General features: G+C 52.7%; 1 protein-coding gene across 5 annotated transcripts; it reads left to right on the top strand.

The window, feature by feature from the left end:
• Positions 1-28: 28 nt before the first annotated feature.
• Positions 29-24801, top strand: ATP8B2 (ATPase phospholipid transporting 8B2). 5 transcript variants are annotated; one of them, XM_053915496.2, is made up of 29 exons: positions 37-206; positions 2534-2601; positions 3392-3464; positions 4760-4818; positions 5136-5249; positions 5375-5473; positions 5676-5737; positions 5837-5909; positions 6223-6293; positions 6541-6620; positions 9886-10044; positions 10273-10361; positions 12163-12359; positions 14837-15045; positions 15876-15919; positions 16840-17014; positions 17170-17358; positions 17508-17623; positions 17705-17869; positions 17969-18080; positions 18221-18326; positions 18453-18579; positions 18772-18955; positions 19080-19303; positions 19564-19647; positions 19985-20230; positions 20382-20520; positions 22267-22397; positions 22594-24801. In XM_053915496.2, exons 2-29 carry the CDS (start codon positions 2542-2544, stop codon positions 22870-22872), a joined length of 3666 nt encoding a protein of 1221 aa, XP_053771471.1. In that variant the 5' UTR covers positions 37-206; positions 2534-2541; the 3' UTR covers positions 22873-24801. The 5 variants fall into 5 exon arrangements, with proteins under 5 accessions (XP_053771473.1, XP_053771471.1, XP_053771472.1 ...); XM_053915498.2 differs by lacking the exon at positions 3392-3464 and having other exon boundaries at positions 29-206; positions 22594-24798; XM_053915497.2 differs by lacking the exon at positions 3392-3464 and having other exon boundaries at positions 4744-4818; positions 22594-24800.
• The last annotated feature ends 212 nt before the right edge of the window (positions 24802-25013 follow it).

Raw genomic sequence — 25013 nt, 5'->3', positions numbered from 1 at the left:
CCCCCCGCCCTCTCCCGCCACCTCCGTCACTTCCGCCCCGCCGTGGCCGAAACTGACACAAAGTAGCGGGCCGAGGCCCTGGGGGGAGTGGGGCTGCTGCTGGGGGGCGGGAGCCCGCGGGGAGCCGAGCCGAGCGCCCCCCGCCCCAGCCCCCGGCATGGGCTGGACGGGGCCGCCGGGGCGGGCGCCGAGCGCTGAGCGCTGAGGTGAGGCCAGGAGAGGCGGGTCAGCCCCGGAGCGCGGGGCGGAGGGCAGAGGCAGATGCGGCTACGGGCGCCGACTCGGGGCCGCAGGGGCCGGCGGGGGGTGTGGGAGGCCGGGTCAGGGAGTCGGGAGCCAGTGAGACGGAGGAGAAGAGGGTGTCGGGGCGCCTGAGGATGGGGAGATGGGAAGGCTTTCTGTAGGACGGGTGGATGGGTGCTGAGGGGCGCGTGGAGACCAGGCAAGGGGCGCAGGAGTGCCAAGGAGAAGCAGCTCGTGGAGCAGCGAAGGGAGGAGAGCCGCCTAGAGAGTTGTGGGGGTCACAGGGGTGACCGGGGTCCCAGGGTTTGGGTGCCTGGAGAAGGGAGTTGGGGACTGGTGGGCTTTGTCTCTGTGCGTGAGGAAAGGCAAGGGTGCAGGAGAGGTGGTAGCTCCGGGAGCTCAAAGCTATGAGTTGAGTCCTGGGTTCTGTCCTTGGGTATGGAAAGTGGCCAGGGGTGATGTTGGAGGCAAGGGAGCTGGGGGTGTTGGATTCCATTTCCTGCTGTTTCCCTGACCTGCCCACAAATATCCCTGCCGGCCTCTGAAAGAAGGGGGTCAGTCTTCCCCGCGGCAGCAGGGGCCAGGTCTAGAAGTGGAGCCGTTTTCCTCCATGGAGCATTGCCTTCTTCCCAGAGCTGGCTATTTTTATCCTAAATGGGGCTGGGGCTGGGGCTGGGGCAGGGGCAGGGGCAGGGCCACACGGCTAATGGCCCCGACAGACTGCGTGAGACTGGGGAGGAGTAGTGAGAAGAGTCCCGGTTCCCAGGTGTCTCCTGCCCTTTCCCTTCCTAGTACAGCCCCCCAGAGGGGGGTGAGGTCTGGGGCCATGCCAGCTTTCAGTGTCCCCAGGGTCCTGGAGGTCAAACAGCTTTCCTGGGCAGTGCCCAGGCTCCTTCATGAACTCTTTGATAGGACTCAGACCCAGATCTGTGGGCTGATAGTGTTTCTTGAAAGCCTCCTTGATAGGGCTGGGCTGGCTATGGGATTGTGATGCCCACCCATGCATCCTCTCCTTTGACTTCTCCCTCCACACCCCACCCTCCCATGACTCACACTCTAGACTGGGTGGAGACCCTGGCTGGGGGCCCTGGGGGAGGGCTTGGCATCTCTAAAATGTGGATGAGGTTTTTCTTCCTGAGCCAGGCACCCTTGGCTGCCAGAGTTGGGGAGGGTCACAGAGGAAAAGGACTTCTGGCTTTCAGTATTGCCCGATCTGGGGTTTGGAAGGGAGTCTGAGTTTGTGAAGAGGACTGGTGTGGGTGACAGGGCTGTGGTCAGAGTCTGTAATTAGAGAGGTTGGGCAGACGGGCAATTAGTATCTCTTGGGGCTGACAGGCTGGCGGGGTGTGCCCGGTAGGCTGGATACAGGGGAACTAAGGAGGAGGAAGGCTTTCCACCCAGACAAAGAAAGGGGAGGTGACAAGAGGACCCAGGACCTGGCCGTTTCCTGTGGGCCAGGCTGGGGCATGGGGTGAGGCTCTGTGACTCTGTCTTGTAGGCCAGAACTTTTACCTTTTTAGGTGAAAGGAAGGACATGGGAAGATGGAAGGAAGCAGAGGTCCATCTGACTGATGCTCCCTGAACCTGTACCCAGTGCCGTACTGACTGGACTAGGTTTGGGGTGGGAGAGAGAGGGGGACAACTCCCCATGGGGTTGGGAAGATACTTTTGCTAGTCCAGAAAGGTGGCTGACCCAGACTTAGAGGAAGTGATTTGGGGACTGTGTGCAGGAAGTGAAGGCCATGCTTCTAATGTGAGTTCCCCTGGAGGAGGTGATAATGGAGTGGGGTGGAATGGGAAGGTTGTAAACTTTTTGAGAGGGGTGGAGCCTGCCCACCCTGTTTCCTGATGCTCTGCCAGGTGTTTCCTGACTGGTGTTCCATCAACCGCACCCTTTGGTGGAAATTCTGCTTTCCAGTAAACAGAGGCACCACACATTGCCACTAGGAAGGCACATGGGTGCATCCGTTGTTCCTGAGATGGGTACCTGGAGCGCTGTGCCCTCCTCTTTCCCCCCGTCCTTTCCCTGCAGGTCCTGGTTTTTGTAAACTGTCAGTCCCCCGTGTTATCCAAGGCAGAGGCATGGGGGCATGTGGTGGGACAGCCTCCTTTCTCAGAGACCCATCAGAGCAGTAAGAGCAGAGTGTTGGTGGGGAGTTGGTGGGTCAGGCTGAGGAGGGAGGGGCAAGTTCAGAACTGGGGAAGAGAGTACCTTCAGGAAGAGCCTGAAGAGGGGAATGAAGGGTCACCCTCAGGTTCTTGACCTCATGCACATGTCACCTTCCTGCAGGGTCTCCCATGGGATTGCTGGGACCTTGCTGGGTGAGATGGCATTGTGTGCAAAAAAGCGCCCCCCAGGTAAGACAGGCAGGAGTTGGGCGGGGGGCCTGTTGCTGGGACTATCACGAGTGGGTGTTATGGCTCAGGGAGCAAAGGGGAGAGGGACACCTGGAAGGAGGGTAGTTTGGTGCTCCTACGCATCCTGGCGGGAGCCTAGGAAACCGAATTCTTTCCCTTGATCCCTGAGCTAGATTCTCTGGGAGGGTGCTGAGCACCTGCCCCTCACCCCTAAACACATGGCACCTGGCGCTCCTGCTCTCTGGCCTGCAGAGGCTGGGGAGCTGTTTGCATCTGCTCCCCTCCGTCCTCACACCTCCTGGTCTCCCTCCTTTCTCCCCTCCTTTTTCCACCCACCCCGGTCCTTCTCGTTTTCCTGTGGGCGGGGTGGGGTGGGACGAAAGCGGTTGCCCCCGACAACGTCGGTCCCGTCGCCCGCATTGGCCCGGCGGGGAGGCGGGGCTGGGCGAGAGCTTTCGCCTACGCGGCGCTGGCAGGCCGCGGCCCTGCGGAGGGGAGCGGGTGGGGGCGGAGCCCGGCGCGCGCCGGCTCGGGACCACTCGGCGCACCGGGTCGGCGGGCCCGGCGGCCGCGGCGCAGCTGACAGCGTGGCGTCCCCGGGTGGGGGAGGCCGAGGGAATGGCTGGGGCGGCAGGTGGGGCGCGCGCCCGACGGCCCGGGCTCCCCTCTGAGTGGCCACAGCTCCTGCGCCTTCCCGGGGGGCAGCCCCATCGGCGCCGCTGAGCCCAAGGACTGACCGACAAACAGGCTGCCCTCCCCCGCTCTAACCGGGATCATGACGGTCCCCAAGGAGATGCCAGAGAAGTGGGCCCGGGCCGGGGCGCCCCCCTCCTGGAGCCGAAAGAAGCCCTCTTGGGGGACAGGTAACGGGAGGCAGCGACTGGTAGTTTACCCGAGCCCATAATTTTTCCTCTCCCAATCCTCACATTTGCTTGTCCTCAGCCTTCCCCAACCTTCCCCGTTCCTCTCCTTTCCAGACCTAGAGGTACTGGTTCCGAAGGGTCCGTTCCCTGCCTCTCCTTTTGCATGGTATTTGGTGACTTCGGAGAGGACTTCCCCAGGGTCCCCTCTGGGGATATTTCTGAGAGTAAAGTGACGATGCCTGGTGGGAGCATACTGGGTAGGCAGGGGGTGCTGTGGTCTAAGGTTTTGTTACTGCAATGTGCTCTGCAGGGGTCTTGGGAGGGGGTGAGGGAAAGGGTCTGGGATGCTGCTTTTGGCTTCTGGACAGGATTAAGGCATTACGTTTACTGTCTAACCAGGATGCCCGTTTTTCAGCCTGTGGTAATCGTGACCCTGGGAGATGGGCTGGAGAACCCTTCATAAGACACCCCATGTTCTGTGCCTGAACTTGGTGCCTGCAGTCCCAGCTCTGCGGAGGTTTAGGATAGGTGTAGGTCATTTGTCACTCAGTTAGTGGCAAATGTGCGATTTAGGGGAAATATGTGCAGATGGTACAAGAAAGCTTACAGAGCATTTGTTTCAAGTATATCCCATTCCTTCCTCCTTTATGTCTGACTCAGTCTGCATGACCCATATCCCTGACCCCCCTTCTACTTGAAGATGAGCTTTAAAATAGGGTGATGTCATTGTAGGCCAGTCAGAAGCTGCTGCTGGTGACATGTGACAAGCAGAGGCTCCTTTAGGGGGGACTGCACGTGGAGCTGGGATACTGCCGCAGAGCAGTTCCAGGGCACTGTGACCCTCTGTCTTGTCCCCCACCCCGCCCCCAGGTTAGAGGAGGACAGGACGGTGGCTAGATCTACAGGGGCTCCCAGGGAAAGGAAGCCTTGTGTCTCCAGTTGCTGTTCCTCTGGGGGTTCCCAAGACATCAATGCCTAAGACATTAATTAAAGGGATGGGGACAGGGGCTGAGTGCCCCCAGTGGAAGACCTTGACGGTTCGTGGGAAAAGGAGAAGGCATCCTGTCTGGTGATTATAATGCCCACGGAGCCCAGTAGTCAGGCTAGTGAAAGGTGAACTAGATAGAGGAAAGAATTTAGTGACACCTCAGGAGTGGCGCTAACTCTTTAAAACTCTGTACTGTGGAAACAACCAAGGACCCTCGGTGGAAACCCCACAAAGTGGGGTGGGCCTGACAAATTGTTGGGCCAAGCCTCATTTTGCTCCTCCTGACTGCAGCATCATTCTGTTGCAGAAGAAGAAAGGAGGGCGCGGGCCAATGACCGAGAGTACAATGAGAAATTCCAGTATGCGGTGAGTGGCTCTAGACCACCTGTTCAAACCCTCCTAGGTTGGGGCTGACTGGGAGAGTGCTTAGGGGAGGGGAAGGCAGCCTCCTCACCACTCTCCATCTGCTACTGTGCTGAATTTTTCATGCCTTCACCTGTCATTGAAGCAATTACATTGACCCCATGAGAATTCCTTCTTGCCTACTTTTTGCCCTCCTACACCTGTGGTTGCCGGCTTTGGGGGGCTGAGGTTTGCGGCAGTATAGGTGGAGGCGGCAGCCTCAGTCTTGTTCTGGGTCGGGGCTGGAGGCTCTCTCATTGTCTTCTCTCTCACTGCCATAGAGTAACTGCATCAAGACCTCCAAGTACAATATTCTCACCTTCCTGCCTGTCAACCTCTTTGAGCAGTTCCAGGAAGTTGCCAATACCTACTTCCTGTTCCTTCTCATTCTGCAGGTAAGTGATCTGTGGCAGGCCCTTTGCAACTCACAAAGCCACATACAGTCAAGGAAAAGAAAGGTCGAGGGGCAAAGAGAGCATAGAATGGGGCCTCAGGCATGCCTTCTCTTTCCTTTTTTCAGTTGATTCCCCAGATCTCGTCCCTGTCCTGGTTCACCACCATTGTGCCTTTGGTTCTTGTCCTCACCATCACAGCTGTTAAAGATGCCACTGATGACTATGTGAGTTGTTTTCATTGCCATCCCTTACCTGGTCCAGCTGGATTCATGATATCTTGGCTGAGAGTAGGGAGGGGGAGGCAGAGAGTAGATCTGTGAACAGGTATGAGCAGGTGGTACCCAGCATGCTCTGCATTCCACTAATCATCTAAATCCCTTGGAGCTGGAGAAGGTGTCTTACTTTTCCTAGTTTCCTTCTTTTCAGTTCCGCCACAAGAGTGATAACCAGGTGAATAACCGGCAGTCTCAGGTGCTGATCAATGGAATGTGAGTGCCTGTTGGAGACTGAGGGCCTTGGGAGGAAAGGGTTTCCTGGGAACTTCTGCAGCCACTGACAGCCTCCTCTCGGCCTTTTTGTTGCCTCAGCCTCCAGCAGGAGCAGTGGATGAATGTCTGTGTTGGTGATATCATCAAGCTAGAAAACAATCAGTTTGTGGCGGTAAGGGACAGATGCTCCTCTAGGCCTGCAGCGTGCCTTCCTTTCTTTGGCAGAAAGGATGACTCTCCTGACTTACTGCTGCCTCTTAAACACCTTTGGAAGGAAACTTTTTTGAATGGGAAGTTTCTGTGTCATATTAGTGTAAATGGGAATGGGGAGCTTCTGTGTCATATTGGGAGTGGCTCCTTTTCAGCCATTCACAGACTTGGCACTGAGCAAGCCAAGAATGCTTGGTGGAAGGAGGGATCATCAGAGGGTCCACTGCGGGCTGCAGGATTGGGTCGCTGGGTTTCTCATTAGGTTTTCTCTGTAGGCGGATCTCCTCCTCCTTTCCAGCAGCGAGCCTCATGGGCTGTGTTACATAGAGACAGCAGAACTTGATGGGTGAGTCGCATGCTCAGTGTCACACTTCTCCTTCTGCCTCCATAGGGGTACAAAGCTTGTTTTTGAAAGAGGTTCCCAGCGCTGGCATGTGTTCCCTCTGGAAAACTTTGGGGAAGCAAGACTTTGGATGTCTAGAAGTATTGCCCACCCAGCAACGTGTGGGGCGGGATGCCCCATGGTCAGGTGCTCCTGGGTGGGATCTAGAAGAAGGGATGGGAGCCGGGACTCAGGGACACTGTCCTTCCAGAGAGACCAACATGAAAGTGCGTCAGGCCATTCCAGTCACCTCGGAATTGGGGGACATCAGTAAACTTGCCAAGTTTGATGGTGAGTAATTTTGGAGAAGTAGCTTTCAGGAAGAGGAGGTGGTTGGGTTTTGGGGTGTAAATTGCATTTTCTCCTTTTGGCTTTTGCTGTGATTATACATCTCCCTTTTTGTGGGGGGGGGGGTGGGGGGAGTGGTGTCAGGAATGCCAGGTGGCTACCACTTATTGTTGAATTGATGGTCATTTCAAGAGAACAGGTGATAACTCCCTCCTTGCTTTGCATATTGAGAGAATTTCAGTTTATTCTTATTCAGCTTAGAATAGTGATGTATGCTCCTTTTAATAAGATAAACTGTACAGCGTACACAGGAAAAAGCTCTTCTGCCTTCCAGTTCTACCTTTCTTAGGGTAGCCAGGCTCACTGGCGGTTGAGTGTGTTTTCATCCATACTTTTTTCTGTTTATACAAACATGTGAACAGAAATGGGAGTATACTGTACGAAGTTCTCTGCCACCTGCCCTTCTTTACCAATTACATTCATCATCATCTTATATCACCATATAAGGAAATTTACCCATTCTTTTTTTAAAAAAAGATTTTATTTATTTATTTAAGAGAGGGCAAAGGAGGGAGAGAGAGGGAAACATCAATGTGTGGTTGCCTCTTACACGTCCCCTACTAGGAACCTGGCCTGCAACCCAGGCATGTGCCCTGACTGGGAATTGAACCTGTGACCCTTTGGTTTGCAGGCTGGCACTCAGTCCACTGAGCCACGCCAGCCAGGGCCTACCCATTATTTATTTTTTTAAAATATATTTATTAGGGAGGGCTGGAGTAGTGGGGAGGGGAGGGGGGAAAAGGCAGAAAACTGTACTTGAACAACAATAAAGTTCAAAAGTATTTTATATATATATATATATATTTATTGATTATGCTATTACAGTTGTCCCATTTTTTTTTCTTCCCTTTATTCCCCTTTGCCCTGCACCCCCCATCCCATCAGCATTCCCCCACCTTAGTTCATGTCCACGGATCGTACGTATAAGTTTTTTGGCTTCTGTATTTCCTATACTATTCTTAACTTCCCCTTATTTTGTACTGACCATTTATACTTCTAATTTCCTGTACCTTTTCCCCCATTCTCCCCTCTTCCCCTCCCCACTGATAACCCTCCATGTGATCTCCATTCCTGTGAATTCTGTTCCTGTTTTAGTTTTTTGTTTGTTTGTTTGAGATTCAGTTGTTGATAGTTGTGAGCTTGTTATCATTTTACTGTTCATATTTTTTATATTTTTCTTAGATAAATCCCTTTAACATCTCATATAATAAAAGGCTTAGTGATGATGAACTCCTTTAACTTAACAATATCTGGGAAGCACTTTATCTGCCCTTCCATTCTTTTTTTTTTTTTTTAAATCAATGTGTGGTTGCCTTTCACGTGCCCCCTACTGGGGACCTGGCCTGCAACCCAGGCATGTGCCCTGACTGGGAATCAAACCTATGACCCTTTGGTTCACAGCCTGTGCTCAGTTCATTAAGCTACACCAGCCACGGCTGCCCTTCCATTCTAAATGATAGCTTTGCTGGATAGAGTAATCTTGGATGTAGGTCCTTGCCTTTCATGACTTGGAATACTTCTTTCCAGCCCCTTCTTCCCTGCATGATTTTTTTTGAGAAATCAGCTGATAGCCTTATGGGAACTCCTTTGTAGGTAACTGTGTCCTTTTCTCTTGCTGCTTTTAAGATTCTCTCCTTATCTTTATCTTGGGTAATGTAATTATGATGTGCCTTGGTGTGTTTCTCCTTGGGTTCAGCTTCTTTGGGACTCTCTGAGCTTCCTGGGCTTCCTGGAAGTCTATTTCCTTTGCCAGATTGGGGAAGTTCTCCTTCATGATTTTTTCAAATAAAATTTCAATTTCTTGTTCTTCCTCTTCTCCTTCTTGTACCCCTATAATTCGGATGTTGGAACGTTTCAAGATGTCCTGGAGGTTCCTAAGCCTCTCCTCATTTTTCCGAGTTCTTGTTTCTTCATTCTTTTCTGGTTGAATGTTTATTTCTTCCTTTTGGTCCACACCGTTGATTTGAGTCCCAGTTTCCTTCCTGTCACTGTTGCTTCCCTGTACATTCTCCTTTATTTCACTTTTCTGTAGCCGTCACTTTCCTCTATTTTGTGACCATACTCACCCATTTCTGTGAGCATCCTGATTACCAGTTTTTGAACTCTGCATCTGATAGGTTGACTATCTCTTCTATGCTTAGTTCTATTTCTGGAGCTTTGATCTGTTCTTTCATTAGGGCCATATTTTTTGTCTCCAGGTGCCTGTTACTTAATAAGGGGCAGAGTCTTAGGTATTTGCTAGGGCAGGGCAACCCAGGTTGCTGAATTGTGGCACAGTATGTCAGGGAGTGGTCCAAGAGGAAACAATGCCTTTAGCTCAGTTCTCGGCAGGCTTTCAGTCACTTCCCCCGCTACCCACAAGCAGATTGGGCCCTTCTGGTGCTGATTCCCGGGTGGGTGATTTTGTGTACATTCTAGGACCCTGCAGGTCTCTCCAAGGAACTCTCCTGTGTGGCTGGGAGTTTCTGTCACCACTGCAACCCCCACAGGTTTTTTCAGTCAGAGGCTTTGAGTCTTTATTTCCCGACATTGGAACCCTGGGTTGTGCGGTCTGTCTTGCTCCCAAGTTGTTCCTCTCGGTTTATCTGCACTCAAATGTGGGACGACCCAGTCCACAAGCTACTACCTTGCCTCTAGTCCTCTCCACCCGGCTGTCCCCCTCTGTCCCTCCTACCAGTCTGGATGAATGTTTTTTCTTTAACTCCTTGGTTGTCGGACTTTCATACAGTTTGATTTTCTGGAAGTTACTGGTTATATTTTGTTTTTAAATTTGTCCTTCTTTTGATTGTGTGAGGAGGCAAAGTGTATCTACCTGTGCCTCCATCTTGCCCGGAAGTCTCTACCCATTCTTTTTAATAGCTGCATATTGTCTCATGGAATTGATGTATCATAATTTATTCCACTATTCCCTGACTCTGCAGTTGTTTCTAGTCTTTTGCTATTCACATAATACTTAAATTAAAATGTTGACATGAGCTATTATTTCTGTAGAATAGAGTGCTCAAAATAGGATTCCTGGGCCCAAGGGTATGTGTACTCTTCACGTTAGTTCATATCGCCTCATTCCTTCCCATCAGCTCACAGTCCCACCAGCAGAGTTTGGATGGGCCCGTGTCCTAACACCCTGTCCCTCAGCCCCTGTTTCTGTTTTGTTGTCTCATGGTCAAGCTTGCCCCTTGAGCAGTGACACTCTTTGTCTTCCATTCAGGTGAAGTGATCTGCGAACCTCCCAACAACAAGCTGGACAAATTCAGTGGAACTCTCTACTGGAAGGAGAACAAGTTCCCCCTGAGCAACCAGAACATGCTGCTGCGGGGCTGTGTGCTGCGAAACACCGAGTGGTGCTTCGGGCTGGTCATCTTTGCAGGTGAGCCTCCTAGGCCCAAAGAAAGAAGGGGAAGAGTTGGCCCCTCACCCCTTCCTCAGGGACATGGGAGGAGGCTGAGTGGACTGGTGCCATATGTAAGGTAAAAAACCTCCAGCCCTGAATACAAGCCTCCTGTCCAGCCTACTGTCCTATAGTCTGGGGGCTGGGGTAGAAGCCCAGAGGCAGTTTCCTTATTTGGCTTTCCCAGCCCTCCCCTTTCCTTTGTAGGTCCCGACACTAAGCTGATGCAGAACAGCGGCAGGACAAAATTTAAGAGAACAAGTATTGATCGCCTAATGAATACACTGGTGCTCTGGGTAAGGCTTCCCACACATAGTTCCCTGCTCTGTCCATTTGGTTTTCTCTGGGTAGTTCCCTTACTCCCATCTCTTCCCTGATCAGTAGCCACGCTTCAGGTTGGGGCTGTAAAGCCACTGGCAGGTCAGCCACTCAAAGGCAGTGTTTATTTCAGGCTCCTTTTAGACTTGAAAGGTATTTGAAAAAAACCTTTGGAACATGTGTGAATCAACAACTTAAAGCTAAAACAAGTCTTCCCTTCTCTGGATTCCAGTTATGATGATGACTTTCTGTTTGCTGTAACATGTGACCTTCTGTTTGCTTTTGCCTGAGACAAGGAGGCCTTCATGGGGATGGAGGAGGAATCAAAGGAAAAATTTCCATTGGGGAGATGGAGAATGGGGTCTGATGGGGTCTTTCCCCCAACTTCTAAGAGTGAAGGATCCCAAAGGAAAAGTTTCTGTTTCAGTTTTTGGCGATTCCTGAATCCTTCTCTTGTTTGGCTAGAAATTTGAACTCCTCATTGGGTTCTTCTCCCCTTCTTTCCTCCTCTTCATGCACCCCCACTGCCTGCTGCCTGCCCTCCACATGCCAACTTGCAAAGGGCTGGGGCCAGCCTCTGGTGAGATAGTTTCCACCTTGGCCTTAAAGTTCTTGTAGAAACCCAGCCTAAGGGAGAGTGGTTAAGTCAATCACACAGTGGCTTGCACCATCCCCTGGTGGTCCTTGGGTACCAGGATGGTTCCTGTTTTTTTCTAAAGCATCAAGAGCTGAGCCGGTGCCCTGGCCAGATAGCCCGATTGGTTAGTGTCGTTCTGATGCACCAAGGTTGCGGGTTCCATCCCTGGTCAGGGCACATACAAGAAGCAACCAATGAATGCGTAAATAAGTGGAACAACAAATTGGTGTTTCTCTCTCTCTCTATCCCTACCTCTCTCTCAAATAGTAAAAATAAAATTAAAAAGTGGAGGCAGCTTGGCAAATAGATGTCTGGAATCAGATAGTGGTCTCAATTTTTTTCTTTTAACCTCCAGAATTTTCTTAGGATTTGTCTTCAGGGACTCTAAGCTTTATAAAATTTTTGGCTATCAAGAAATCCACATTTATGAAAATACAGTTTTTTTCCCCTGGTTTTAAAAAAGTGGGGGGCAATCTGTATGAGATAATGAACACGTCAGAAATTTGGTGGGGTTGTGTTGATGACTTACGGAGGCTCAGCTCAGGTAAATGGGTGATTTCCAGTAAGCTTTTTTGGTGTGTTGAAAGCAGCTTGCCGCCACTTTTACCACCTTGGAGGCCTGGTAAAGGTTCTAGGATGTCAGATGGGGAGCTGCACAACTGTTTCAGCTTCCCCATAATGCAGATGGGAAAAGTGTTCAGAGAGAAGGCCACGATGGTCAGTGGCAGACTGCAACCTGTCACCAGTCTGGGCTCTTCGCACCAGCGCATGCCACCATTTTAAAGATGCCTGAACTTTTTTTTTTTTTAAATCTTTACCCAAGGACCTGCTTATTGATTTAAAGAGGGGAAGAGAGGGAGAAAGGGACAGGAACATCGATGGGAGAGAGAAACAGTGACTGGTTGCCTTTTGTACTTGCGCCAACCAGGGACCAAACCCACAATCCAGTCATGTGCCCTGACCAGGAATCGAACCCATGATCCTTTGGTTTGTGGGACGATGCCCAACCAACTGAGCCACACAGGCTAGGGTGATGTCTGAGCTTTTGAGGGTTCAGGTATGAGTGATGATCTTCAGGGATACATTTGGTTCTGAGGGCTTCCTAAGTGGCAACGTCACCTTTGCTTCTCACTCCTCCCCAGATTTTCGGATTTCTGGTCTGCATGGGGGTGATCCTGGCCATCGGCAATGCCATTTGGGAGCACGAGGTCGGGATGCGCTTCCAGGTCTACCTGCCCTGGGACGAGGCGGTAGACAGTGCCTTTTTCTCTGGCTTCCTCTCCTTCTGGTCCTACATCATCATCCTCAACACCGTTGTGCCCATATCGCTGTATGTCAGGTATGTGCTTTCTATGCCTCGTGTCTCTCCAGGGAGCTCGAGTGGTCCCTTGCAAACTTGTCTTGTCTGTGAAGGTGAAACTCTTGAGAAGGAATGTGGCATCCTCTTCCTCCTGTGCTGCGAACATTCTATGTTATCTGTTTATCTTTGCGTGCAGAGCTAACTTCACCACAGTTTCCTGGCGCTTTGGACTGTGTAGAATGAAAACCATATCACTTTATTTGGCACGTGTTTGCTGCATGCTGACTTTGTGCAAAGAAGCATGTTGGGCGTGTGGCACATACAAAGACGTATTAGCAATGGACCTCCTTCCCTCTAGGCACTTCAGTCTAGTAGAGGAACATTATAGAATAAAATGGGGGCAAGTGTTGTAGCAGTGGTGCTACCTACAGTCGGATGTGTGTAGCAAGGGGACACAGAGATGTGGAACACGGTCTCTGCCTTCGAGAGAAGCAGACTGGTAGAGGAAGGGAGACACAAACAGTGTGAGACACTGAGACACCAGGCGGGCGGCATGAAGTGCTGTGAGAGGTGGCAGAGCGTCGCTCCCCATACAGTTAATCCAAGAGGACATCTCTGAAGAGGTGGCTGTTGAACTAAGCTTTGAGTGGCGGCTGGGATGGGTGAAAGTATAGCCTGGGGAAGAGGGCGAGAAACACAGGCTCAGACGCAGGAACAAGGAACGGTCACAGAACGGTTGGGCTACGGGGCAGAGGGCTGGAAATGCAGGTTTGATCCCAACTGTGGAGGGTCTTGAATCTTTGCCTCTGGCCTTTGTACTTAGTAAACCACTAAACGATTCTTGAAGAAGAAAATCTAAAGAGTACTCTAGAAAGTGTTGGCAGGCAGTGGTGTGTGTGGACCAAGGGACATCCGGGATGCTTGAGGTGAAGAGGTGTTAATGGGCCTGGAGAATGAACAGGAGGGGGGGATGCAAGAGGAGGAAGAGTGGCGGAAGAAGTTTTCTTTCGTACTTAGTTCCTTGCACTTGGGATAAGTGACCCTGCACCGTTTTTAAGGAAATGCTTATGAAGTCTGAGAACTCTTCCCTTATGCCATATTTTGTTCACACAGATTCCCCAGTGAGTCCTCAGATCTCCCCACTAGCCCCCAAATTCTAGTGTTGACGGCACTGATAGGAGACAGAGTTCCTGTGCCCAGGGCTTCTCTAGAACATTAAGAGGAAGCTCAGAGGTTTGTGGTCTGGTCCTGCCTTCTTGTTAGTCATGTGACCTCAGGTAAACCCACAGTCACTGAGACCTGTTTTCTTGTGTCAGCTGGTAATAATAGTAACTGGCCCACCTTCTTCGTAGGGACGTCTTGATGTAAGATACTAGATTGGAAAGTAGTTTAAAAATTAAATTACCCTACAAGTACTGGGCGGTAACATGTCCATCACCATTGTAACTCTGATTCCTCAGCACTATTTAAATGCTTTCTTGCTTCTAACCTAATTTTTTCCCTGCCTTTAGGCTTTGCTGTCCGTGTTTTGTATCCAAGCCTAAGAAAGTTTTCCTTCTAAGTCTCATCAGATTGACAGTGTGTGTGTTCGGGGGAGGTGGGGGTGGGTAGGGTAGTGGTGTTCGATCAGCTGAGTGAGGAGAAGGCCATGAAGATATTTCCAGCCAGCTCATTTTTTGCCTGGTAACTGGGTCCCGATAGGAGCCCCAGGTCAGAAGCAGGGTTCCACGCGTGGCCCCATTGTTTGGCTATATTGGGCCTAAACAAAGGGCCCTTTCTGAAACACTGACAGTCCGTACTCCTGAGGAAACGCCTAGCAAGGAGGAGGGCGTGAACACACCCTGGGATGTTGAAAGCGCCGTGCCATTGTGGACTGGTGTTATTTCCCGGCTTTTTGAGGCCCCACTCCTTTCCTGAGTTGGCTTCTCAGTTGCTCTTGTGTTCTGTCTGAAAGACACAGGCCGGACAGTCGGGGCTGCAGAGCCCAGAACCAGTGGAAGGAGTATGTCAGCTGAGTTCGGGCAGTGAGAAGTGGGCCAGAGCCTTCTTGGTTTCCTCTCCCCACTGTGGCCCCTTTTGAGGTGGCACCTGTATTGCTGTGGCATGTGCAGTGCCCTCATTATTTTTCTCTTTTTTCTCTCCCTTCCTTCTCGCACTTTCTCTTGTTTTCTCTGCATGGTTTCTGTATTATTAGTCCTGAGGTAAGAACTGGTTGAGCTCCTTGTCTCCGGCCCCTCTTCCTCCTCCTCCTGTGCTGTCTGCCCCACCTGCCCAGACCCTTTGCACCTTTTCATCTGGAGGGTCAGCATCAGAGGGTCGGGTCGGGGGTCTCTGTGCCGGCTGGATGTGGTTGGCTCCACCTGTAGGCTGTCCGTGCCCTTCCCCACCCAGGTTCCCATGCCCGGGTGTCACTCTGTCACCATTTCTCCCCAGCCGGAGCACCTGCAGCAAAGTCCTGCGTGGGTGGGGCACCCCCTTTCCTTCCCGCCAAGCCTTACCTCCCGTCCCTTGTGCAGTGTGGAGGTCATTCGCCTGGGCCACAGCTACTTCATCAACTGGGACAAGAAGATGTTCTGCATGAAGAAGCGGACGCCTGCGGAGGCCCGCACCACCACCCTGAATGAGGAGCTGGGCCAGGTGGAGTACATCTTCTCCGACAAGACGGGCACCCTGACCCAGAACATCATGGTCTTTAGCAAGTGCTCCATCAATGGCCGCAGCTATGGTAGGTGGCGCCGCCGGGGACAGGGGCTCGCGTCTTTCCTGGAAGGAGAGTGGTCCTGGGGCTCCCACAGTTGTCTTGACATTTGGGTTTTTACTTCTTTCCTACTGGGGTCTCTGGGGCCTTGAAAGGGTCTGCTCTGTGTCCCATGTCAGGAAGCAGACACCGGCAGCGCTTCCCGCTCCTGTGCTGACGCTCTCACCCATTCTCAGCTCCTTGGCTGTTTGAAGTGAAGCCCAAGACACTGGCCTCTGGGCATCCTGGCCAGGTTGGATCTTGGCTGCCCAGGTGGAGTGCTAGACTCACCTTGTGTTGCTGTTCAGGGGCCTTGTGAGTCTCTGGAATGTGATGATGGTCTTTTTATGTGTCCCTGAGACAGGGGCCTTGTGGCTGAGCTACTGGGATGGCTTGGGGCAGGGTGTGTGGTATCTGACTTTTATGCAGTGGGAGCCCTTTCTATAACTGCTTTCTGTACTAACCCAGGTTTTCCAGCCGGTGTGTGAGGCCTTGTCTGTTGTGTCGGCCTGAAGGGGGAAAGGCACCTAGGAGGCCTGGGAGCCCTCAGGGTGGGCTGTAAACTAGGAGCTGTCCTGGGAGGCGAGCACGTTGGTGGGGGCCACATGGGTGGGGATGGGGAGCAGGTCCTGAGGATACTGGGTGCCTCTCGCTGCCTGTCCCTTTAGTTAACAGTGTGAATCTGTGTGACATTTGCTCAACGATGAGGGTTGTGGGTTGCAGGTGCCTGCAGGGGGTTCTGTGCCAGGGGTTTCTCCCCTAGCTCTGAGGCAGCTCCGGCTCTGATGTTGCTTCTCCTCTGTCCTGGCTGTGTGTAGGTGACGTGTTCGATGTGCTGGAACACAGAGCTGAGTTGGGAGAGGTAAGGTCCAGCCTCTGCAGTTATGCTGTATTCCAGTTAAGCTGTGGTACCTGTCCTGTCCGGGTGGCTCAGTTGGTTGAGCATCATCCCATACACCAAAAAGTTGGGGGTTTGATTCCTGATCAGGTCACACACCTGGGTTGCGAGTTCAGTCCTTGGTTGGGGGGCATATAGGAGGCAACCAATTGATGTTTCTCTCTCACATCAATGTTTCTTTCTCTCTCTTCCTTCCTCTCTCTTTAAATCAGTAAACATATTAAAAACAAAACAGCCCTGGCTGGTGTGGCTCAGTGGATTGAGCCTCAGCCTGTGAACTGAAGGGTCCTTGGTTCAGTTCCCTGTCAGGGCACATGCCTGGGTTGCGGGCCAGGTCCCTGGTCGGGGGCGTGTAAGAGGCAACCGATCAATGTATCTCTCGCACATTGATGCTTCTCTCTCTCTCTTTCTGCTTCCCTTTCCCTTGCTCTAAAAAAATAAATAAGTAAAATCTTAGTATCTTATTAAGTTTACATCTTATTAATATCTTAATATCTAATAATTTAATAATTTATATTTAGAGCAAGGGGAAGGGAGGGTGAAAGGAGAGAAATATCAATGTGTGAGAGACACATCGGTCGTCTCTTGCACGCCCCCAACTGGGGACCTGGCCTACAACCCAGGCTTGTGACCTGACCAGGAATCGAACTGGTGACCTTTCAGTTTGTAGGATGATGCCCAACTCACTGAGCAACACCAGTCAGGGCAAGAAGTGAGTATTTTAAGGAAGAATGGCCAGCAGCAGTGGGAATGTTGAGGTCCACAGGGGACAGGATCTCAGGCTCTCCTCCTGAGAGTGGGAAGGGCAGGGAGCAGTAGAGTAGGGGCAGCCCCTTCCCTGTGATACTGCCTGGTGACCCACTCTTTCCTAATTGTCCTCCTAGCTGCCACAGAGGCCTGAACCTGTTGACTTTTCCTTCAATCCTCTGGCCGACAAGAAATTTTTATTTTGGGACCCCACCCTCTTGGAGGCTGTCAAGATGGGGGACCCCTACATACATGAGTTCTTCCGCCTCCTCTCCCTGTGTCACACTGTCATGTCAGAAGAAAAGAACGAAGGTGAGTTGCAGAGCTGGCTTGCGCTCTCCCCCACCTGACTCGTGCCTTCGAGCTCGGGTGCTGCTCTGCACTGCGGCTGGCCCGGGGCTTCCTGGGCAGGACGCATGGCTGAGAGGGTGGCCACTTGCACCATGTGTGTTCTTCCTCCCCTGCAGGGGAGCTGTACTACAAGGCCCAGTCCCCAGATGAGGGAGCCCTGGTCACTGCAGCCAGAAACTTTGGTTTCGTGTTCCGCTCTCGTACCCCCAAGACCATCACTGTCCACGAGATGGGCACAGCCATCACCTATCAGCTGCTGGCCATCCTGGACTTCAACAATATCCGAAAGCGGATGTCAGTCATAGGTGAGGCCAGGACCAGGTGATGGAGAATTTGGGGCATCATATAGTCCTGGAATGGGGGAGGTGTGGTGGGTGACCCTTGTTGATATGGCGACGTTGGGGTCTTCACCTGCCTGAATTTTCCTGGGACTTTCCCCCCCTGCTTCACTCAGTGCGAAATCCAGAGGGGAAGATCCGACTCTACTGCAAAGGGGCTGACACTCTCCTGCTGGACAGACTGCACCACTCCACCCAAGAGCTGCTCAACACCACCACCGACCACCTGAATGTAGGTGTGAACAGGGGAGGGACGTAATGGTGCAGTGTTGTGGAAGAGGGTAAGGGGTGACTTTCTTGATTCGGCCCCCAGGAGTATTCAGGGGAAGGGCTGAGGACCCTGGTCCTCGCCTACAAGGATCTGGATGAAGAGTACTATGAGGAATGGGCCGATAGACGACTCCAAGCCAGCCTGGCCCAGGACAGCTGGGAGGATAGGCTGGCCAGCGTGTACGAGGAAATTGAAAGTGACATGATGGTACGGGCTACAGAATGGGTCAAGGGTGAGCAAGGGAGGCTCGTGCCTGGGACTCTTGTGGCAGGGACTCTTGTGCTAGGGACCCTTGGGGTATTTCAGCTGCTGGGAGCAACAGCCATCGAAGACAAGCTTCAGCAAGGGGTGCCAGAGACCATTGCTCTCCTGACGCTGGCCAACATCAAGATTTGGGTGCTCACCGGAGACAAACAAGGTGAGAGTCCAGCAGGGCAGAGGCAGTCGCATCTGGACAGCAGCCCGTTGGGTCCTTGCATGAGCCTGGGACGTCGGGAAGGAGAGGGTGCTGACCTTGTCGGGGGGCCTGCCCGTAGCTCCTGCCTTCTCTCTTGGTAGAGACGGCTGTGAACATTGGCTATTCCTGCAAGATGCTGACGGATGACATGTCAGAGGTGTTCGTCGTCACCGGTCACACTGTGCTGGAAGTGCGGGAGGAGCTCAGGTAAACGGGTCTGAGGCTGGCAGTGCTCTGCTCTGTGAACACGGGCCAGGCAGGGCTTCCTGGGCTCCCATGGGCTTGAATCCCTCCTTCTGTCCTGGGAACCACAGTTTCGCTTCCCCTTCATAGGAAAGCCCGGGAGAAGATGATGGACCCGTCCCGCTCTGTGGGCAATGGCTTCGCTTACCATGAGAAAACGTCTGTGCTGGAAGCCGTCGCGGGGGAGTATGCCCTTGTCATCAATGGCCACAGCCTGGTAAGTGTTGCCACCCTTAGCTCGGGCAGTGTCTTTCCAGAGAGCACTTCTCTCCGTATGATTTTTGTATCCTACCCTGTTCTCATTTCCCTCGACTTCAGAGGAGCTGTGGTCTTTACGGGGACTGGGTGGGGCCGACTCCCGGTCTCTCCTGGGAAGACTGGGGCTCTCTCAGGGCTCTGTGTGTTGCAGGCCCATGCGTTAGAGGCAGACATGGAGTTGGAGTTTCTGGAGACGGCCTGTGCCTGCAAAGCTGTCATCTGCTGCCGGGTGACCCCGTTGCAGAAGGCACAAGTGGTGGAATTGGTTAAGAAGTACAAGAAGGCTGTGACACTTGCCATTGGGGACGGAGCCAATGATGTCAGCATGATCAAAAGTGAGTGTGCACTGCGCAGGTGTGTAGGCTGGGTGGGAGGGACTCATGGGGAGGGGGCTGTAAGCTGGTGGAATTCTGAAGTGGGAGGCCACCTTCACCCTCTTGTTCCCTCTTGTCTCTGCAGCGGCTCATATTGGTGTGGGCATCAGCGGGCAAGAAGGGATCCAGGCTGTCCTGGCCTCAGATTATTCCTTCTCCCAGTTCAAGTTCCTGCAGCGCCTCCTGCTGGTGCATGGGCGCTGGTCCTACCTGCGCATGTGCAAGTTCCTCTGCTATTTCTTCTACAAGAACTTTGCGTTCACCATGGTCCACTTCTGGTTTGGCTTCTTCTGCGGCTTTTCAGCCCAGGTAGCCCATAGTCCACTACCTGCCTGTCTGTAAGTTTCTTAAGGGCAGAGATTGTACCTGCCCTGTTCATTGCTCAGTCCCTGAGGGCCTAGCTTTTGTCCGGTTCATGCATTTAAAAAATGCTTGTTGAAAGAGTAGAGAGGGAATTCCAAAAATTCCTCGGGGCTCCACATCTGCCGCATCGCTGCCTTCTTCTGCCTGATTTGCAATGAAGAAAGACAGCATGTTCATGCCTCTCTCACTCCCCGTTTTCTTTCCAGACCGTCTATGACCAGTATTTCATCACACTTTATAACATCGTATATACCTCCCTCCCGGTCCTGGCTATGGGGGTCTTCGATCAGGTATGGGGGAGTGTGATGGCCAGGCGGGCTGGGGAGAAGGATACTGCTTTGAAGGAGTCACACTGGTCTGGTGCTGGGGGGCAGGTGACACTTGTGCCGCTACCTGTGGTTCCTGGGAAGGCAGTTTTTCCAGCTGGGCACGGTGTGACTGGTTCTCCTCTCAGGCACAGCTGGCCTGTAACTCCTCTGGGTGCTGAGCCAAGACTGACTGGGGGCAGTTAGCTGGAGGCTGGATCTAGCTATCAAAGAATTTAGAAAGGGAGAGGCAGGGACAGGGTCTGCCCAAGTGAAAACTGCAGCCTCTGAGCCTCGTGTGCAACCTGGTCCTCCCACACAGGATGTCCCCGAGCAGCGGAGCATGGAGTACCCGAAGCTGTATGAGCCAGGCCAGCTGAACCTCCTCTTCAACAAGCGGGAATTCTTCATCTGTATCGCCCAGGGCATCTACACCTCTGTTCTCATGTTCTTCATCCCCTACGGGGTGTTCGCCGAGGCCACCCGGGATGATGGGACCCAGCTGGCCGACTACCAGTCCTTTGCAGTCACTGTGGCCACGTCGCTGGTCATTGTGGTCAGCGTGCAGGTATGAGGCAGTCTAGGCACCGCCTCACCTCTGGAAGGAGTGAGCCTGCTGTCCCTGGGGCTGCCCTGAGCATTGCTGTTGCATTTCTGGGGAGGGGATAAGGTTTTGGGGTGATGGCTCCTTCTGCCTGAGACACTCCTACTCTTTGCAGATTGGGCTGGATACGGGCTACTGGACGGCCATCAACCACTTCTTCATCTGGGGCAGCCTGGCTGTTTACTTTGCCATTCTCTTTGCCATGCACAGCAATGGGCTTTTCGACATGTTTCCCAACCAGTTCCGGTTTGTGGGTAAGTCTTTGTGACTTCCTCTCGAGTCCCTGAGGAATCATGCCTTTCCTGGGACTAACAGGCGAGGCAGCCAGTCTGCACTCCATGAGCATTTATTCAGTACTCCTTATATGCCAGGGGTTCCGCAGGGTGCTGCGGGGTAGCTGGGTGTATCTGACCCAGGCGCTTCCCCTAGGGAGCTTCCGTGTCCATGAGAGTGAAGAATAGCCCTGCTGGGCTGTGTGAGGTCGGGACCCAAGGGAGGTCAAGAGGTGGCAGGTGTTACGGTCAGTAAAGCGACTGCATGTTGGGTGATCAGGGATAGTCCCACACAGGAGGCTGCTGTGAATGGAGGCAGGATAGGGGAGTTGGATTCTAAGTTGGAGAGCTGGAAGTGTGAAAGGGCCACTTGTTCCTAGGGCAGGAATACCTGCTGAGAAGCAGTGGAAGAGAGGCCAGCAGGTAGGACGTTGGAGGTGTCAGAATGTCAGGCTGCCAGGTCTGCGTCTGACTTGCCAGGAGTCTTTAGGAGCGCGTGGGAAGTGGCATCAGAGGGTTACTTTAGAAAAATGAATGTGGCAGTGATGACCGGGGAGGAAGCTTACTGTAGTGGCTGAGTGTAAGGCTATTAGAACTGGTGACAGGGTGGCCGTAGGGGCTGGCAAAGAGGGCTGGTTGGGAGGCCTGGGGTGAAAGATGCATTTCAGCTTCAGCACTTTCTTTAGATCTTTTCATTTATTCATCCAGTGGTCATTCAGTCACCAAATATTCTGGATGCTGGGGATGCAGCCCTGGGTTTCATATTTCCATGAGAGAGACAAATAATTTACAAATTCATAGATACAGTACCTGGAAGTAATAAGTCCTATAAAAAATACCAAGTAGGGTCAAGAGGGATAAGAGTAGTTAGCAAAAACATCTTGAGCAAGGGCCTTTGGCACAGAGAAATCTGAATAAAGGGAAGGAGTGATCCAGGAAGAAGAAACAGTGGTACAGAAGCCTTAGGTGGGGGCTTGTGAGGAGGTCGTGTGTGTGTGTGTGTGTGTGTGTGTGTGTGTGTGTGTGCGTAGGAAATGGAAGTTGGAGAGGAGGGCTGGGGCAGTGGGGTGGAGGGCGATGAGAATTGGTCCAGATCATTTAAGCCCATGTAGATCAAGAGTAATAACTTTGAATTTTAACCTAAATGTGATAGGAAGCCATCGGAGGGCTTTGGGCAGGGAAACGTCGTAAACTGACTCCTGATCTGAAACGACCACTCTTAGTGTTCTGGGGATGATAAAGTGTAGAAGGAGGGGGCTGGGGCAGTAATCCAGGCCTGAGCGGTGGTGGCTTGCAATGTGGTGAACAGTGGTGGAATTCCATAGGTGTTGGAAAGGGAGCCAGCAGATTGGATGAGCAGTTTGAGAGAGGTCAAGGTTGACTTCAGGGCTTTCAGTGGTAGCAACCGAGGGGTTGGGGGAGTGGCACTTCCGGAGCTGGGGAAAACGGAGCAGATTAGGGTGGAGGAAACAAGACTTCACTCTGGGCCTTTTGAAATAGAGATGCCTGTTAGATGTTCAACAGAGATGTCAAGTAAGACAGTTAAAGAAACAGGTCTGAAGTTTTGGGGACAGTTTGGAGTAGAATCAAATGTGGAGATAACTGTTTGGGGAGCAGGAAGCCGGGAGGACTCAGGTTGTGAGACTGGCAAACTGGGGCTGCCAGGAATAGAAACGGACCACTGTCCGCTCTGTGACTCCCGAGGCCTCTGACCCCTCCCACCCTCAGGTAACGCTCAGAACACCCTGGCCCAGCCCGCCGTGTGGCTGACCATCGCGCTCACCACGGTTGTCTGCATCATGCCTGTGGTCGCTTTCCGATTCCTCAAGCTGAACCTGAAGCCCGATCTCTCTGACACGGTGAGGAGCCCTCTGGCTCAAACATGTGGTGGCTGCGGTTTCGGGCTCCGTGAGTCTTCTGTGTCGGTGGCGTTCCTCAGGGCAGATGCCCCATGCTGCCCTGTCCTGGGTGCTCGGGTCCCTTCTCGGGGGTGGTGTCTGACACTGTCACACTGACGGGGGCTCCTTCCCTGTGCTCCCCACCCCCATCTGCCAGGTCCGCTATACCCAGCTGGTGAGGAAGAAACAGAAGGCCCAGCACCGCTGCATGCGGAGGGTGGGTCGCACGGGATCCCGGCGCTCTGGCTACGCCTTCTCCCACCAGGAAGGCTTCGGGGAGCTCATTATGTCTGGCAAAAACATGCGGCTCAGCTCCCTGGCACTCTCCAGCTTTACCACCCGCTCCAGCTCCAGCTGGATTGAGAGCCTACGCAGAAAGAAGAGTGACAGTGCCAGCAGCCCCAGCGGAGGGGCTGACAAGCCCCTTAAGGGGTGAAGGCCGGACCGGGCGCCCGAGCCGAGGATCAGGGCACACAGGGCAGGCCAGCACGGAGAGGACCGTGTCTGAGAGCTGCCGGTCCTCCTTCCTTGTCTCTCCCTGGTGGACTCTGTCCTGCTGGTCCCACCAGCAATGTCTGGGGCCTCCCCAGTGGGGGTGGGGGTGGGGGGTGCTTCCCACTAGCTAGGAGGGGGAGGAGACAGGCCTCAAGGGCAGAGTAGGGACTGGGCCATCTGGAACCAGCCCCAGTGTGGGACCAGATGTGGAGCCAGAAACAGAAAAAAAAAACTGTGAGAGATTGGGTCTGCCCCCGCCTTGCCTGTGAACCCACAGGGAGACTAGAGTCTCTGTATTTTTTTACTCCCACTCCCCAGAGGGGCCGTCGAGCCCCTGCTCCTGAATTACACAAGAATGTACCATGCCGGGAAGCCAGAGACCTGGTGGGGCCTCTGGGCCCCTCACATCGTGTGTGTCTCTCCTTGATTTGTGTTTGTGTCCAGTTTGGTTATGTCTTTTTTTGTTCGGCAAGTGGAGGAGGCCTCCAGTGACTTTTGTGTTGTGGTTGCTGTCTTAACTCTCTGGGGGAAGAGGAGTCCCGCACTGACGGGTGCCTCAGCCTGGCTGGGCGTGGAAGGGTGCGGGAGGAGCCGCAGTTCTTAGTTGGCCCTCCATGGCTGGAACCCCGAGGGACTGAGGCTGACGGTGTGGGGGTGCCTGTCAGTCAGCCTGCGGGTGTTGGCAGAGCAAAGGAGGGTTTGGTCCTGTCTCCTTCCTCACCTTGAGAGTGAAGAGCTTCTCTCTCCCACAGCGCGCTTGCGCTCTCGCTCGCTCGCTCTCTCTCTGTCTCTCTCGCTCTCACACTCTCTCACTCTCTCTCTGACTCCTGGACTCCATGAGTCCCGCTGGTTTGGGGCTCGAGCCTGGGAAAGTGGCCCTGTCCTCCTCAGAGCCAAAAGCTGGGTATGAAGTTTAGTCCTAAAGAAAAGGTTTTGTTTCATTTTAAATTTTGACCCACACCCATTAACAGAGTCCCTTTTGACTTCCCTTCTGCCTCCTCATCTGGCGTTTTCCTGCACCTACACTCAAGGACCTGAAGTAGGCCTGAAAGAGGAAGCTGGGCACCCTGAGGTGGACCTGAAAGGGGAAGCTGGCCTTTGCTTCCTCCTTCTGGTGAACAAGAGGTCCTACCCCTCGGCGTCCAGCATCTGGTGGGAGCGGGTGGAGCCCCTGTGCTGGGTGGTGGAGGTTCTGCTCCGCCCGCCCGGCTTGGTCTGGACATTACTGGTCAAAGCCTCAGCAAGCCTCTTCCTCCTCTCCATTGTCCTCACCTAGGGAGCTCTTCCCCACATTAGGTGTTTTCCCAAGTTCATTGCTACCAAGTTAGTCTTGGGAAGAATCCTTTCCTCGTCTTTGGTAGTGGAGGGGATCCTCAGGAATGGTGGGGAGCTAAGAGACCTTGAACATTCTATTCTAATGGTGTGGGAGCGCCAAGGAACTGTAGGTGTGTTCTGGTGAGGCAAGGTGGGGGCCTCAGGTGGGGGGAGCCCGACAGGGAAATCCCATTTGGCCACAGTTTACAAACCCAACATCATGTCTGTCTGTGTGTCTCAAGGTGAGAGTCTGATTTTTATACCAAAGAGGAAATGATTGTTTTCATATTTGGTTTGTCTATTATATAAATATAAATCTATATATATATACAGTTATATATATTATTTTTTTGGTTCTCTCTCGTTTTTTAGGGAGGGAGGAAAGTACCAAGTTGCATTGAGCTGTAATTAAGGAACATTCTGTATAATTTATGACACATTTCTATACTTGCAAAATTATATCATTTTATGGATATAAGAGAAAAATGCCTTTTTATAAAATTTCAGTTTCTGAGAAGTGTGTAATTTGTTTCTTTTTGATGTTTAACCAAGACTGGTGGTCAAAGTAAAGAGGAAAAGAAACTTACACGGAATGGAATGGGCGGATCTGGGCTGGGTGGAGAAAGCAGAGTCTGGGGGGGTTCAGAGCCCCCTCTGCACACCTCCCGGATGGGTTCGGCTGGAAGATGGGACAGTGGGCGGGGCCAAGAGGCACCTCACAGACACACTGTGTACAGCTGACTTAGGGCCTTGAACCACACAAGGTTC

The sequence above is a fragment of the Desmodus rotundus genome, chromosome 12, assembly GCF_022682495.2.
Source record: "Desmodus rotundus isolate HL8 chromosome 12, HLdesRot8A.1, whole genome shotgun sequence".
In the NCBI taxonomy this organism is placed as follows: Eukaryota; Metazoa; Chordata; class Mammalia; order Chiroptera; family Phyllostomidae; genus Desmodus; species Desmodus rotundus.
The sequence above is the reverse complement of the archived record's forward strand: the minus strand, read 5'-3'. Positions and strand labels throughout refer to the sequence as shown.

Excerpts from the sequence above, each read along its gene's own strand:
- ATP8B2 (XM_053915496.2), top strand. The coding sequence starts at position 2,542 with ATGGGATTGCTGGGACCTTGCTGGGTGAGATGGCATTGTGTGCAAAAA. Across the intron at positions 5,250-5,374 it reads TGTTCCTTCTCATTCTGCAG|TTGATTCCCCAGATCTCGTC; the intron begins GTAAGTGATCTG and ends TCCTTTTTTCAG. Across the intron at positions 17,015-17,169 it reads GTCAGAAGAAAAGAACGAAG|GGGAGCTGTACTACAAGGCC; the intron begins GTGAGTTGCAGA and ends CCTCCCCTGCAG.